Raw genomic sequence first — 16,407 nt, 5'->3', positions numbered from 1 at the left:
GGGCTGACAGGAAGCCAAGACTGTCTGCCCCGCCCTGAGACTCCGCCCCTTCCAAGCTGAGCACAGAGGCCTTTGCAATCTGGCAAGGCTAATCCTATAAGGCTGACTCCAGCACCGAAAATCTCCCAGTGTAGACATAGCTGATCCTCACAGCCAACTGGCCTGCAGGTCAATTCCTCCCAGTGATACCAACAACAATCAAGACTTAACTACAACAAGGCTGTACACACAGTCCACAAAGGGGTGCACCAAGAGTGTCCACCTCAGGTTAACTGGGGAGGCCGACCTACTGGGCCATATAGGAAACCTAGCACACAAAGCTACCCTACCAACTCAGGGAAGCAGTGAAAAATGGGGAGACGAAGAAACAGATCACAAACGAAAGAAATGGAGGAAAACAAACGACTGGATATAGAATTCAAAACCACGGTTATAAGGCTTTTCAAGAATATCCTAGAAAAGGCCGATAAATATAACGAGACCCTCGAAGATATGAAAAAGGACCAACTAGAAATTAAACATACACTGACTGAAATAAAAAATATTAATCAGAGACCCAACAGCAGACTAGAGGAATGCAAGAATCAAGTCAAAGATCTGAAATACAAAGAAGCAAAAAACACTCAACCGGAAAAGCAAAAAAAAGAAAAAAGAATCCAAAAAGTTGAAGATAGTGTAAGAAGCCTCTGGGACAACTTCAAGCGTACCAACATCAGAATTATGGGGGTGCCAGAAGAAGAGAGAGAGCAAGATACTGAAAACCTATTGGAAGAAATAATGACAGAAAACTTCCCCCACCTGGTGAAAGAAATAGACTTACAAGTCCAGGAAGCGCACAGAACCCCAAACAAAAGGAATCCAAAGAGGACCACACCAAGACACATCATAATTAAAATGCCAAGAGCAAAAGACAAAGAGAGAATATTAAAAGCAGCAAGAGAAAAACAGTTAATTACCTACAAGGGAGCACCCATACGATTGTCAGCTGATTTCTCAACAGAAACTGTGCAGGTCAAAGGGGAGTGGCAAGAAATATTCAAAGTGATGAATAGCAAGAACCTACAACCAAGATTACTCTACCCAGCAAAGCTATTATTCAGAATGGAAGGTCAGATAAAGAGCTTCACAGATAAGAAAAAGCTAAAGGAGTTCATCACCACCAAACCAGAATTATATGAAATGCTGAAAGGTATTCTTTAAGAAGAGGAAGAAGAAAAAAGTAAAGAGAAAAATTATGAACAACAAATACATATCTATCAACAAGTGAACCTAAAAATCAAGTGAATTAAAAATCTAAGGAACAGAATAAACTGGTGAATATAATAGAATTAGGGGCATAGAAAGGGAGTGGACTGACAATTATCAGGGGGAAAGGGGTATGGGGGGTGCAGGAAAAGACTGGACAAAAATCGTACACCTATGGATGAGGACAGTGTGGGGGGAGGTAAGGGCAAAGGGTGGGGTGGGAACCGGGTGGAGGGGAGCTATGGGGGGAAAAAGGAGAAACAATTGTAATAATCTGAACAATAAAGATTAAATTAAAAAAAAAAAAAAAAAAAGGCCAGAGACAAGAAATAAGTAAAAAGAATCACATGAAGCAAGGAACCCAAGATATAAATCATATTTACTTACAGGATCAACGAAGTCCATATTGAGTCCATAACAAAGTTTCTGGATTCGAGATGTAATTTTGTCAAACATGACCCGTTCTTGGCGGCCATCTGAAGAATCAAACCATACAATTCATGTTAGCACTTATTAAGATAACAATGTAAAAGAAGCAAATGTAATCAATACGTGAACTTTTAAAATTGACCAACATAGAATGCTATTAAAAGATTCAGCCCCCTAGTAGATTCATCAAGATATTATTTTTGTATCTTCAAAGAGTAGGGATTCTATTCTGAAAATATTCTCTTCCCTTTCATTATAAATCAGATGGGTTCTTACAATAACTTCCCAAATGACTGATCAGTTTCTACCCTTGTCCCATATGGCAGACAGAATTATTCTTTAAAACTTACATCAAAAAGAGAAAAAAAAAAAACCCTTACATCAAAGTCATGTCATTACCCCCTCCAAATTCCCAATAGTGGTTGATCATCTCCTTCAGAATCAAAGTAAAAATTATTACAATAATGCAGATTCCTAAACCTGCCCTATATACCTTTTCCTCAACTTCACCTCCTACTCTCCCACCTTCCTCACTTTACACTGGCCTCCTTGCTATTTCTACTGATGTCAGGTCTTTGCTCAATGTAAGCTTCTCAATGAAGCTTTCCCTGATAACCCTATTTTAAATTTTAATACCCCAAACATAGCCTTATCCTCCTCCTTCTTCTATGCTTTATTATTCTCCATAGCACTTATGACATACTCTGTATTTTACAGTAGTCCCTCCTTATCTATTCCAAGACCCCCAGTGAATGCCTAAAACCAGATATTACCAAGCCCTAATATGTATAGGGTATCCCCCATAAATGTATACACACTTTAACAGCTGGTTTTTATTACATTTTGAAAATGAAATGTATTTTAATAAAACTGCCTTTGTAATTAAAGTATGTTTACATTTTTGGGGTACTCCCTGTATGTTTTTTTCCTCTACATACTTACCTTTCTCCTCAACCAACTTCAACACTGCAGGAAATGTGGCAGCAGCAGCTTATCAGCAAATGCAGCCTTTCGGATAATTTTTATATTTTTCAGTCCAAACATATCCTTAAATTTGCGTAACCATCCATTAATTGCGATAAAGGGTGTGGTGCCACTTGTTTTACAGATCCCTTGCTGAAATGTTCGTATAAGCTTGATGATTTTTGGAGCAACATGCTGACATCAATCAGAACGCGTTTTCTGTTCGTCTTCCATCCACAAATGTAAATGCCTTTTCCATCTTAGCTAAGCACTTATCACGGACTGTTACGGTAACTTTTGCAATTTGAGGTTCGACAACAAAACTTTTCCAGTTTCATGGATAGAAGATTCATTCTTACTATAGCTCTGAGCAATCTCGGAATACGTTTTTCTTTCCTTTAAGTTGAGAACACGTTCCCTTTGACATATCTGACTCGCCAGCATAAATTCTTATGCTTTCTCAATATTAAGTAAAATAAAAGTCACGTTGAGACAGCTAAGTAGTGTATAAGCTGGATAAAGAGATGATTCAAGTCTCGGATGAGATGAAGCCTGATGGTGCAAGCTTTCATCCGCCACTCAGAACAGCACACAATTTAAAACGTTATCAACTGCTTATTTCTGGAGTTTTCCATTTAATATTTTTGGACCATGGTTGACTGCAGGCAGTGAAACCACAAATAAGAGGGGACTACTGTATTTGTTTATTGTGTCTCTCACCATCAATCCACTAGAATATAACTTTCAGAAGAAAAACATTTTTTGCATGTTTTATTTTACTTGCATGTATTCCCCCCCAGTGCCCAGACCAAGGAAGAAGGCCTAGCACATAGTAGTAGTCAAGTATTTACTGATTGCTAAGTGACTTATAAACTTGTCTCCACTCTAACACCAACATGATAAAATTGGTTTACTCTCCTAGGGTAATTATCAATTTTGAATTTATTACATATCAAGATCATCTTCCAGAGGCAACCTCTTAGTTTTACTATTTTGGTGATATGGAAGCAAACCTTACCAGTTAGCCCTTTATATGATTTTGAATTTAGATCATTTTCCTCTTTGTTCTTCCTAACAAAAAGTCCCGTTATTCTTAGTTCAACTTCAAATAGTAACTCATCCAACCTGTATTTACTCTTACCAGGGATAGTGGATATATCCAACTACTAAATAGCTTTAACTTTAGGCAACCCACATAACAGTCTGTTAACTAAAAATAAAAGGCCAAAGTGAGAGACAATAAGCATTTATTTGAGATCCAAAAGAATAGCTATTCAGGAAGCACTGGTTCAGGCAGAAACCCAGTGTTCCCATTAGGAGGCAAAGGCAAAAGCTATTTATGACAAAGGGAACAATTCCACAAATGGAAGGAATTTCTATAAGTGCAGCTAAGCTAAAATATTGATGCTAATTTTAAAGAATGTTTTTAGGGTGGAGGGGGATGGGTAGAGGTAGAAGAGGGCATGGAGAGGATAGTGATAAAAGAAATAAAAACAAAAAAAATAAATCTTTTTTATTTTCTATCCAGTAGTCATATGTTTTGTTATCTTTGGTAACAGTTGTTTGGGATACAATGTTGTTTTAGGCTCAGTCCAAAGGTTATTTTGCCCAATTTTCACATTCCAAAGGTCTGAAGAATAAGATGCACAAGGCAGATACTCTGGATGGCAACTCCAACTCCATTTTAAAAAGGCTCCATTCATGCCCTAGCCAGTTTGGCTCAGTGGACAGTGTTGGACTGCAGCCTGAAGGGTTCCAGGTTCAAATTTGGTCAAGGCCACATGCCCGAGTTACATGCTCAATCCCCAGTAGGGGGCATGCAGGAGGCAGCCAATCAATGATTTTCTCCTATCATTGATGTTTCTTCTATCTCCCTCCCTCCCTTTTTCTCTTAAATCAATAAAAATATATTTTAAAAATAAAAAAGCTCCATTTATATTATTTTTCACATTTTCCCCTTTTGATCAAGATCCTTCCTTAGAAAGCATCATCAAAAACGAAATGATGTCCAAAATGGAAAATGAACTCAAAAACCAAAAACGACATGGAAAATGGAAAGCAACAGTGGTCCCTTGTTGCCAGGAAGATTCATATCCAGTATGTCATGTCCCATGTAGGAAGAAATGTTAGGCACATTCTTATGCTTCATTACGCCCCACTTGGGGTCCTTGTCCCTCCCTGGAATGTTAGACACATCCTTGTGCTCCATGAGATTTTTCTGTTATTTTCATTATAGGTTTCATGATTAACAGCCTTCAGTTTCCAGTAAACTGCCTCACCCAGTTTCCAGTGGACTGCCTACACCTGGCCCCTACAGGTTACTCTGACTGACCTTTACAAGAGACATAAATATCCCACTCCCCCTACTCTGCTCTGCTGATGCATTTTGGTCTCAGCCCTTCTCACAGAGGTAACAATAAATTTATAAATTCTTTACCACTTTTGGCCTCGTATGTTCCTCCTTCAGCAACCCTAACAGGGAAAGAGGTTTTCTTTTTTCTTAGGAGCCTTAGGCCACATTTGAGCAACAAGAGCAGTACAACAGAGGTCTTTTTCTTCTTCTTTTTAACTATTTACAGTATAACAATTTATTTTAGAGAGGGAGTGGGGGAAAGAGAGAACTATAGATCAGTTGCTTACCTTATGCACCACAAACCCACTACCTGAATATGTGCCCTGACTGGAAATCAAACCCATGCTCCAACCCAGCCTCAAAAGCCAGAGAAAGGAAGACTTTACTATCATGTTTAAGGGCAAACATCTTCTATAGTTCTTGAGGTTTCTCCTATGAAGTTTCATTCGCCTTAATGATCTCAGAACGTTGAGCAACCATTATCAGACTTACTGTCTTTATAACATCAAGCTATGTAGAACAAAGTGTTATAACAGCAAAAATTCCTGTAATAACAAACAAAATGCTAAGTCCAATTTGCAGACTAGACCTGAAACAGGAGGCAATACCCGAGGACAGTCAGCTTAAGATATTAAAGAATCATGAAGTGTCAGTGCGCTCTGTATTTAATCATTTGGCTTGTGTCCAGACTTTATCTAATTCCATCTTTATTTCACCAGAGTTGTTTTATTAAGTACAATAAAAGATATTAACAGTGCAAACCCCACCTTGATTAGCTAGGATATGGTCAAGAGTAATTCTATTGTCTAAAATAACTGTACAAGGGAATTTAAAGATTTTTTCTGTTTTGGCGATAGCCCCAGCAATTTCCCTTCAAGTTGTTAACTGTCTAACTATGTATTTATTTACTGTAAATAAAGGAAAAAGTATTTTTCCAAATCTGGTATCTTTACTGAGGTAGACATAGCCAGGTATTAAACATCCTTGACTATGTGTGTAACCAGTTGTACATTTTGACCTGTGAAGGTTTAAAGATGATGCCCAATATTGAATAATCTTCCTAGACAGAAATTAAGGCAAAAAGGAATTATTATAGTGAGTATTTGGCCTCTGATATTACTTGTGAGACAGAAGGAACTGAAGGAAAAAAGGGAAAATTTGTGAAGTAGGAGGGAACTAAAGTAAAGGAACTGATTAAAAAAAAGGAAAAATGAACATGTAGACCATATAGGACTGGTTAAGTATCTTGGGTTAGTTGTCCACAACAGATGTAGTCTGCTTCACATTCTAGTAATTTTGGTAGAGAAGTACAGTTAGGTATAATACAACTTTCTTTAAATGGGAATCATGAATTCATTATCTTTGAAAGCAGAAACTACATCTGCCTACTTACCACTGTAACCTCAGTGCCCAGCACAATATCCACACATATTTATAAAATAATACAGTGGATTGTAAAGGAGATGAGGGAGGGAAGGGGGATAAAGAACCTGGAATAGAAGAGAGATTATCAGAGTGCAAATGGGTGCTTTAGAAGGTGTTATTTTGCAAACTTTTGTTTCAGTTTTGTGTATGTGTACATACACATGCATGTGTTTACTAAGTCATTATGTACAATGTAATTTTTACCATGAGTTACAATCCAAAGTTTTGAAAACACTATACTACTAAATTCCAAAGCACACTTTACAACTAAATCAACTTCATGGCATTTATTCCAATTTTCAACCTGACCTCCCTAGGCAATATATTCTCCCACAAGAAAAATAGCTTGACAGAGCAGATGAAAAAAACTCATCTACTATTCCATTCGGATATCTAACAACCAGAGGCCCAGTGCACAAAATTCATGCACTGATAGGGTCCCTAGAGGCTGCCAGCTGGCCAGGGCCTCCCTCCCTTCCCCCGGCCACCAGCCAGCACCAAGGCCTCCCTCCCTTCCCCTAGCCAGCCCACCCTCTTGTCGAACTCCCAGAACTCCGGTCAAGGGGACAATTTGCATACAACGCTTTTATTATATAGGATTTTCATATGGATTATTCCTATGTTCCTGACAACCCTAAGATCTCTGAAGATGGAATCGCCTCCCCCTCTAATATTTCCTTCAAAGTGCTTAGCAATATATTAGCACATTCAACAAGTACTTACAGGTTGAAATTAACAAAACTACAGGAGTTAGTCCACTACTACACTGACATACCAAAAAAGCACATTAAAACTTGAACATAAATAAAATAAACAAATCTAAGTACAATTTTGTATATTAACAACCCTTGCTGAATGCTACACTGAAAGATTCTACCAAACCATCTGGATCAAATTATGTCCTCTGAAGGAATGAGAAACAAAATAAGCCCTGTCTTTTAGAGCTTGTGTAGGGGAGTACTTTGTAAACTCCAGTATTTGAAAGTGAACCCAAAAAATTAAAAATTCAATACAAAGGTGTTACCCACGCAGTAATCTACATCCACAAGTTTTCCATTCATCTGTTACACATTTATCATAAGAGCATACTCATCCTTCCATACATTTTTCTATAGGACACAACTTAATGTACATGTCTGAGGTCTTTTGGTCTCATCAGCTAAAATGGGAGACTAGGGAAATTCAGAGAATGTTCTAAAGATACTAAAGACAGGATGAAGGGCCAGCACTGTCCACCTCTCAATCTCGTAACTATAGTTAAACCATCTGGCCACAACCAAATCAATTACCTGCCTACCAACTGCATTCATTAAATCCTATATATATATATTTTTAAATCTTCATCCAAGGATATGTTTTTATTGATTTTAGAGAGAAAGGGGAGGGGGGAGGAAGGTGGGGAAGGGAAGAATGAGAGAGGGGAGAGGGAGGGAGAGGGAGAGGTTGAAGAAGGAAAGGGAGAGAGAAGCATCCGTCAGTTGTCTACCGTAAGTGCCTGAGCAGGAATTGAACCTGCAACCTTCTGATGTATTGGACAATGCTCCAACTGAGCCACCCCATCACCAGGGCTTCATATACATTTATGTATTTTTTTAAAAAATACATTTTTATTTATTTCAGAGAGAAAGGGAGAGGGAGATAGAAACATCAATGAGAAAGAATCATGGACCGGCTGCCTCCTGCACGACCTCTAGTAGGGGGCCGAGCCCACAACCAGGGCATGCGCCCTGGCCGGGAATAGAACGCTTGACCACTTGGTTCACAGGTCCACGCTCAACCACTGAGCCAAGCCAGGGGGACAGGCATCCTATCTTTTAAAATAATTATTCTTCCCACTGGCCCGTGTGGCTTGGTTGGTTGAGCACCATGCACCGAGAGGCACCAGTTGGATTCCCAGTCAGGGTACATGGCGGGGTTACCGGCTGATTCCAGTAAGGGGTGTGCAAGAGGCATCCAATTGACGTTTTTCTCTCTCTCTCTCTCCCCCTTCTTTTCTCTCTAAAAAATAAAATCAATAACATAAAATTTATTCTCATTCAATCTTTGAGCATTTCTTCATGGCAGGTCCAGTGCTAGTGTGGGCATAAAGTCCCATCTTTGAAACTCAGAACCTAGTGGATAAAACAAACATCCAGTCAGCCAACTAGTATTTACGGAGTGCCTAATATTGTAAAATGCCTTTTAGCATCAGTCGATTCAACTCAAAACTTGTTCCTATCTGTCTGGTATGGTTCTCTGTTAAAAGTACATTTTGCTCTTGTTTCCCCAACCTGAATATTAATAATCCCTTTCCCAAAGCAGGGGCTGTCTCTCATAACTTCACACAGCCAAGCAAAAGGCAGGCACCAAGGAGCTCAGCAAGTCTAACGGGAAGTAACTGTAGAGGAAGAATACAAGTCTCTTCCGGTTCCCCATCTTGTCAAAAGACGTCTGGGCCACCCTAATCTGATTGTTTCTCATCAGGGGGTAGGACAGGTGGTCACTATCCCAAACTCCTCTGGGACTAAACCTGGAACAAATGGCACCACATCCAAATCCAGGGATATGTCTGTCTGAGATCTGGTTCTATTCACGGTATCCTCATCCTTCCACACCTTTTCTATAGGTCATGGAACTAATAGGTGCCCTCGTAGGGTACAACGTCCTTTTTTTTCCCCCTCGTAACCCCACCCCCACGGCCTAGGACCAACCCACTGTTTTCAAATAAAAGTCGGGTTCCAACCCTGGCCTCACCATCAACTAAATGGGCGACTTTGCATCAGTCACCGGACCTCTCTCTCTGCGCTTCAGTTTATTCATCTATAAAATGGAGCTGATAATCCTACCTCTGGGGCTCGCGGTGAGGAAAATGCTGCCTGGAAAATGTTAGGCGCACACAGGAACTACTCGATAAAGGTGAAGGGGTTACTCTTTTGAAACGCGGCTGGATGACCAAGCGGAGGGGGCGCCGACAGAAGATCCGAGCGGGAGTGGGGGAGGGGGCAGAGGTCAGCCGGCAGGCCCGGCGGGCTGACAAGGCGGGAAGCCGCGCGGGCAGGGCGGGAAGTGGCGGAGACGGGCGGGCGCGGCCAACTGCTCGGGCGGCAGCAGCCGCGTCCCCCTACCCGCTCCCCACTATCCCACCGTCCCCTCTCCGGCCCCTCACCTCGCTTGATCACATGCATCGCAGCTGGTGGCTGAGGCGATATGGATCCGATTCGGGTCTGCAGCGCTGAGGCGCCGGAGCTAGAAGGTGGCGGAGTGCGAAGGGTCGACCTCCAGGGGCTGCACAAGTGCCGGGAGTTGAGTGGGTCCACAGAGCACTTTCCTCCGCAGAGCACTTCCCTCCGCAAAGGCGCGACAATCCGAATCTCCTTCCCGCCACCTGTGACGCAAAAGCGATGCGACGTCGCTCGTCTGACGTTTCTACGCTGCCAGCGCCCAGCGGTGGGCAGGACTAGCTTTACAGAAAGTCAGTCTTGCCCATTAGCCACAAAGTTGAACGTGGGCGGGGCCCACGAAACCGCGCCCCTTTCACGGCAGCAGTGGCTGTGGGCACGCCCGGCGGGAATGCGGGTCTCCCGCCACATATTAAGTATGGGCAGAGTCCAGCAGACCACACCTCTCCTGCAGCTGCATTGGGTGTGGAGTCGACACTGATCTCTCGCCGCCATGTTGGGTGTGGGCAAAGCCTTAGCCGAGCCTGGGACGGGACCTAGCACTCAGAGCCCGCCAGGCCGGGCCCTCCGCTCTCGCCATTGCGATCCCCGCTGAGGTCAAGACAGTTCAAATATTTTGAAATAACAAAAGCCAACCATCCAAAACACTTTTTCTTATCTTGACTACTGTACTATTTTGATAACACGAGACTGCCATCTGATGTGAGCTGGGATCCATAGCCGGAGGGACGGGAGCCTCCGGGCTGTTAGGTCAGCAGAAAGCCTCGCACTACTCCGTCGGATTGGAAAAGAGCCTTGCTAGGCGAGGATTTTGCCCTGACGTAAATGGGAGCCCTGAGAGAGTGTTGAGAAAGGACAAGATCCATTTGCTTTTAGCGTTCTTCTTTTAGAGGACAGTGGTAGAGACCGGGTCAGCCATAACGTCCTTGTGGAAGTAGAATAGACATGGCTTGGTGACTGATGTAGAAGCTGGTGATTTGGGCTACACACACTGATTTTTATGAAACCTCATGTGGCGTTCCCTCCCTAAAATCTTGCATTGGTTTTGGTAGGAGCAGAAATAGAATAGTGGGGACTGGCTGTAATTATAGGAAGTATTAATCATCCTCTGTTAACTGTGATTGTTCTGTTCTGATTAGAGAAAGCACATTCTAACCTGGCTGACTTGGGAGCTAACATCAGAATGCAGTCCATCCTTTTCTGAGTGCTGCCTATCATGGAAAGATTTACAACCTCAGATAGTCCCAGAGGCACCCACCCTTTGCAAACCCCCAGCCCCTATTGTCAGTAATCTGATCCCAGAGGTGCCTGGAGGCACCCCAGAGGCACCAGCCCTCATTGCCTGTAACCTGTAACGATTATTACCTTCCTACTTTCCCATGATGTAATTCTTTCTTACTTTCCCACATAATCTTTGTCCTTCTACCTAATATAAGCAGCTGGTTTATGGGGAGGGGCAGAACAGATTTTTGTGGATGACCTGCTGCTCTCCCATACTGCCGGCATTATTGGAATAAATGCTCATGTATTATTCAACCTTCTCCCTGCTTAAGTAGTGACAGGCAGCCCAGACTCATTGGTTGTCTTTGTGTGTGTGTTTTTAAATGTATTATTTATAGTCTTATAGTAATAATTCTTTGGCAGTATGTATCCTCCAGATGCATCCCAATCTCCCTGCAAAATAATATTTTTAATGTGAAAATACTATTTTTTTCAGTTACAGTTTATATTCAATATTGTTTTGTATTAGTTTCAGGTGTACAGCATAGTAGTTAGATAATCACATACATTAGAAAGGTGTTCCTCATGGTATTTCCAGTACCCATCTGGCACCATACACAGTTATTACAATACTAGAGGCCCAGTGCACGAAACTCATGCACAGGTAGGTTCCCTAGCAGCTGCCAGCCAGGGCATTCTTTCAGTCCACGCCGCCCCCTGGTGGTCAGTGCATCATAGTGAGCCATCGAACTCCCAAGGGGACACTTTGCAATTAGGCTTTTATATATATAGTGACTATATTTCTTATGCTGTATTTTACATCCCCATGACTATTTTGTAACTACCAACTTGTACTTCTTAATCCCTTCACTTTTTTTCACCCAGTCTCCCAAGCCCCCTCCCCTCTGGAAACCATCAGTCTGTTCTCTGTATCAATAAATCTGTTTCTGTTTTGTTTGTACTGTTCTTTAGATTCCACATATAAGTGCAATATGGTATTTGTCTATGACTAACTTATTTCACTTAGCATAATACCCTCTAGATCAGCCGTGGGCAAACTACGGCCCGCGGGCCGGATCCGGCTGTTCTATCCGGTTCTCTTGCTCTCCCCTCCGCTCCTTTACTTTGAATTTATATTAGTTCACACAAATACTCCATCCATGCTTTTGTTCCGGCCCTCCGGTCCAGTTTAAGAACCCATTGTGGCCCTCGAGTCAAAAAGTTTGCCCACCCCTGCAGATCCATCCATGCTGTTGCAAATGGTAAGCTTTCTTTTTTGTGGCTGAATAATATTCCATTGTATATATGTACCACTACTTTTTTATTTACTTGTCTAATGATAGACACTTGAATTGCTTCCATATCTTGGCTATAGTAAATAACTCTGAACATAGGGATGCATATATTCTTTTGAATTAGTGTTTTAGGTTTCTTCATATATATGCCAAGAAGTGGAATCTCTGTGTCATAAGGTAGTTTCATTTTTAATTTTTTGAGGACCCTCCATACTGTTTTCCAATCTGCATTCCCACCAACTGTGCACAAGGGTTCCCTTTTCTCTACATCCTTGCCAACACTTGTTTGTTGATCTGTGAAGTAATTCTAAGTCATTGGTCACAGGTGAAGCTTTAGGATAAGTGGGGTCAAGATGGCCCAGAGAGCTGTGTGTATGTATGTGTGTGAGCGTGTGATTTTTTTTTTTATGGTGGCTGGCTGTCTAAAGTATTTTTTACAATATGTTTAATAATCAGTGCTTTAAAAGCAGTGGTTTCCTACAAAGTGGAAATTAAGGTCTAAGCCTGGAGTGTGAAGTGGAGGTCATGTTGCGATGTCACCGCCCGTGAGTGAAGTCTGGTCTGGGGAGCCCAGGGCAGCTCGTGGACACCGGGCATGGTGGCAGGAGCCAGGCTGCCCTCAGGAGACAAGACCCACTGCGGCTGTGCAGCCTGCCTTTTCATTTCATTTCATTTCTAATGGGATATAGTACTTTTTAAATAAGGAGCCATATTTTTAAGTTTGAGAAATGAATGTGATTTCTAATTGTATCAGACAATGTTTTAAAGTTATAACAAAGTTTAAAATTTCTACATTTTGTTTTTCATTTATTGTAACTGTTCTTTTATCTATTAAATTGTATGTGGATGGGGAAGTTAAGTTTCTCCTCTTAGCATTTGTTTCTATAACCAGAAATAAAGTTATATATTAAAGAAATGAAAAAAAAAATGGGGTTGCCAGATTTAGCAAATAAAAATAATATGTCCCAAATGTTGCATAGGACATAATTATACTAAAATCATTATTGCTTATCTGAAATTCAAATTTAACTGGGTGTCCTGTATTTCATCTGGTAACTCTACCCAGAGACCTTTTGGGTCTGTGTATTAGTTTCATTTTCTCTTGACAGAGCAGAAATAGTCTCTTCTTCATCCTGTCTGCTATGCCACAAAGAGCACAGACAACACCATAAGAGTCAAAGCCAGCAGAGGTTAAAATCTCCTACATGCTTTATTGGACTTCAAAGAGTCTTATGAAATAACACAGAAAAACCCATGTGAGGGTGTCCAGGGGGTACGAGGCAGTCTGCAGCCTACCCCCCTCCTAAGACCAGCCCCAGGTGCCCTCACCCCAGGCCCAAAATAGGATCCCAGAGTAAAGGCATGTCAAGGAGTGAGGCAGAGGGAAAATATCTTTATATAGCCATAGCAAAAATAGGTAGGGAAGAGAGTTGTCTAGAGGGTGGGGAAGGGTGGAAGTGGTTACATAGCCACCTTCACCTACACCATCTTCCTTAGCCACACCCTTCCCTAAATCGGCTGTGTCCTTTCTGAGCCTCTGGCCCAGGGTATGCAGTAACATGAAAATGGTGCTGATAAGGGGAGTGTGTGGTGCAGGCACTTGGGAAATTCAGGAGATTTCTTTTTTTAAATTTTAAACTGTCTTTTGGTTCAAATGCAACATCCTGCCCAACAGCTCCAGGACCCCATTAGAGACCTGTATCATGGCTGCGGCTCCCATGGCCAGGGGAGCCATGTCCTGATTGCCAGGAGTACTGATGCTTGGGGAGCATTTGGGCAGCACCTCTTACAGACAAACCCTCCTACAGTGTGGGGGAGCAGGGATAAGAGAGAGGCAGGTGTGGATGAGAGAAGAGAGAAAAAGTGACTGCCTTGTGGCCCACAACTCTAGCATCTACTCCTCCTCCAACTAAGAAGTCTCTCCCAATCTATCCCTTAGCGTGGCCTCTCTTTATAATTCTTTAGTGGCTTGTGCTCTGGGAATTGGTTTCAGTCCCCCATGGACTCCTGGAGGCCTGAGTGAGCACCAGGCCACAATTTCCTCTAGCTCACCACATTCCCAAAAAACAAATCTCAAATATTAGGCCCTAGGACCCAGTTGGGGGCAAAGAGAACCATCGTAGGTGGGGTGGAATAAATCTGAGGCACAGGTGTCAGAAGTTACTCCTCCTGTCTTCCCCCATAGCTGCTAGGGGAAGTTGGGGAGTGGTGGGAGGGAAGAGACTGAAAGCAGGAGACAGAGAAAAACAAGAAACCAAACCTCAAAACTGGGACAGCAGAGACAGAAGCTGGACCTCAGAGGTGGAGCTGGTAGCTGAGGGGACAGCAACTAAGACATGCACTGAAGTGGAGAGGGAGTGATAGCAGCAGCCCATAGTTGGAGGGAGGCAGGACAGGCAGGCCATGGTGGTCAGTTAATAAATAATGTTGAAGGACCCAAGGATGAGGGGGGCAGGTATCTACAGTGCCCAGGCCCCTGCCAACCCCTCCCATGCCCCACTTTAGGGGCCAGTATCTTGGAAGGCAGGAAAGGGGAGGCAGAAGACCAGGGAAAGATAAGCGGTCCTGCCACTGCCACCCTCATTCTGCCTACTTCTTAGGTTTCTTAAAGATTTTGAGGGGAAACTTCTTGCGGCCTGGGCTGGAGTCTGCCTCCTCGCCAATAGAGCCATTATCCTCCTCAGCCACAGCTTTCTTGCCAGCCAGGTGGGGAATTCGTGTATTTCGGCTGGCCTGTGAGGCTCGGCTGTCCCCAACTGGAGATGACATGTCTGGGTCTGGGGAACTGGGGCTGTGAGAATGGGAAGAATCCAAAGGTGGAGAGCCACCAGGTGGGGCTGAGGGGCTCAGCTCCATCAGGCTGTGGGCCTTGTCCAGCCCGTGGTTCAGCGCCAGTAGAGCCTTCTTGGCCAGGGCAGGGCTATCAGGCAGCTTCTCCATCGCAGACCCTGGGTGGACCCCCTCAATCATCCGGTGGCTGCCATTGGAAGTCATGGCATTGAGCGCCTCATCTGCAGCACGGGCCATCTGAGGAGGCTTGGGGGCCATACGCTGGCGGTCACTCATGTGGAGGGAGGACTCCGAATCGGAATGGGTCAAATCCCTGCAAGACAGGACAAAGAGGAAGAAAGGAACGCATACAGGACAGAGGAGACAGAGACACAACATGAAAAGACAGGACAGGGTATGAAAATGGGGGTAAAGAGAGCAGCAGGAGAAATAAAAGTAGGATGAAAAGGCATAGTGGGAAAGAGAAGGATGAGAAACAGAAGGAAAATGAGCAGGTCATAATCACAGGATGACAGAGGAGGCAGGAATAGGGAATGGGGATAAATTGGAGAAGAGACAGAGAGAAGAGAATAAAATTGGGGAAGAAGAAACACAAAAGAAGCAAGACCAAGGGGGGAAAAATGAAAGGGGAAAGTGATGGGGGAAGAAGAGACAGACAACAAGAAGCAAAAGCAAATGTCATTATATCATCATCTATCAGGCAAAGGGCTTTCTAATGTCTGGGCCCCACCCTTGAAGAATGGCCAGGCCCTAAACTAGGGCAACCACAGGCTTCAATACCACAGGCATTCTCCTCATAACATCTCTGCTTTCCCATAGCTGGTTAGATTTCTTAGGACTCAACCCTGGCTAACATAGAATCCACATCTTGCTCTGAGTCACCATTTTCCATGCCTTCCTCCCCCACTTACTCCTGTCACACCCTGGGACACATCCAGTCTGGGCCAGGCTCCAAGAAACAGGGCACATGCAGTAAGTGGGCCTGACCCAGGCTGGGGAGGAGATAGTCAGAACAGCCTTGCAAATAATCACCCACCCAAAAAGGCCAGGTTGCTGCCTCCATCAACCCTCTCACAGGATTAAAAGGGGGTCATAGAGAAGTGTTGCAGAGTTCAAATCAAAGTCGGCTGGCAGCAGGAAGGGTGGAATCTTTTTCAAAGCTCTGCTGCAAGGGAGAATGGAGAGAGGTGCAGAAAGACAGGATGTTTGGCCTTTAAGCAGCAGTGGTTCAGAAGAGCTGCACACTAGAAATCGTATGGTTTGATTCAATTTCCATCTCTGCCTGAGGTTTGGACAAGTCATCTAAACTTGCAGGTCCTCAATTTGGGCCAAATGAAGATAATACCAATTCAATTATCCTGCAAGACTGTTTGGGGGATCAAATATGTTGGCAAAGTACTTGGAAATGTAGAAAGTATAGTGGGAATGATGATGATGAGGCCGGTCAAGCTGAAAGACCCACATGGGGGCCAGTCACAAGAGGCTTCTTTGCAAGGCTGAGTTAGGGGGGCATGGCACTGCGCACTGG

At 43.3% G+C, this 16,407-nt stretch overlaps 2 protein-coding genes across 13 annotated transcripts in view; both read right to left on the bottom strand.

Moving 5' to 3' along the window:
- RRM1 (ribonucleotide reductase catalytic subunit M1) overlaps positions 1 to 9,807 on the bottom strand; it is a 51,036-nt gene extending 41,229 nt beyond the window's left edge. For all 3 annotated transcript variants that reach the window (XR_013959038.1, XM_080641764.1, XM_080641765.1), the window contains exons 1-2: positions 9,561 to 9,807; positions 1,633 to 1,721 (exon numbers count right to left, since the gene is read on the bottom strand). Coding sequence is in view for 2 of the 3 variants with exons in the window: in XM_080641764.1 (XP_080497890.1) it covers positions 1,633 to 1,721; positions 9,561 to 9,579 (108 nt within the window). In the remaining variant the exon portion in view is untranslated. The remainder of the gene's footprint in view (positions 1 to 1,632; positions 1,722 to 9,560) is intronic.
- Positions 9,808 to 13,275: 3,468 nt separating this feature from the next.
- Positions 13,276 to 16,407, bottom strand: part of STIM1 (stromal interaction molecule 1) — a 219,873-nt gene continuing 216,741 nt past the window's right edge. For 7 of the 10 annotated variants that reach the window (XM_080687157.1, XM_080687151.1, XM_080687160.1 and 4 more), the window contains one exon: positions 13,276 to 15,192. In XM_080687157.1, the coding sequence (XP_080543283.1) occupies positions 14,679 to 15,192 (514 nt within the window). In that variant the 3' untranslated portion in view covers positions 13,276 to 14,678. Of the gene's footprint in view, positions 15,193 to 16,018; positions 16,045 to 16,407 lie in introns of those variants that run through there. The other 3 variants (XM_080687161.1, XM_080687163.1, XM_080687155.1) reach the window with 2 other exon arrangements.

This window comes from Plecotus auritus (genome assembly GCF_963455305.1).
Source record: "Plecotus auritus genome assembly, chromosome: 9".
In the NCBI taxonomy this organism is placed as follows: domain Eukaryota; kingdom Metazoa; phylum Chordata; class Mammalia; order Chiroptera; family Vespertilionidae; genus Plecotus; species Plecotus auritus.
Note: the sequence above shows the minus strand (reverse complement) of the source record. Positions and strands in the feature narration are given on the sequence as shown.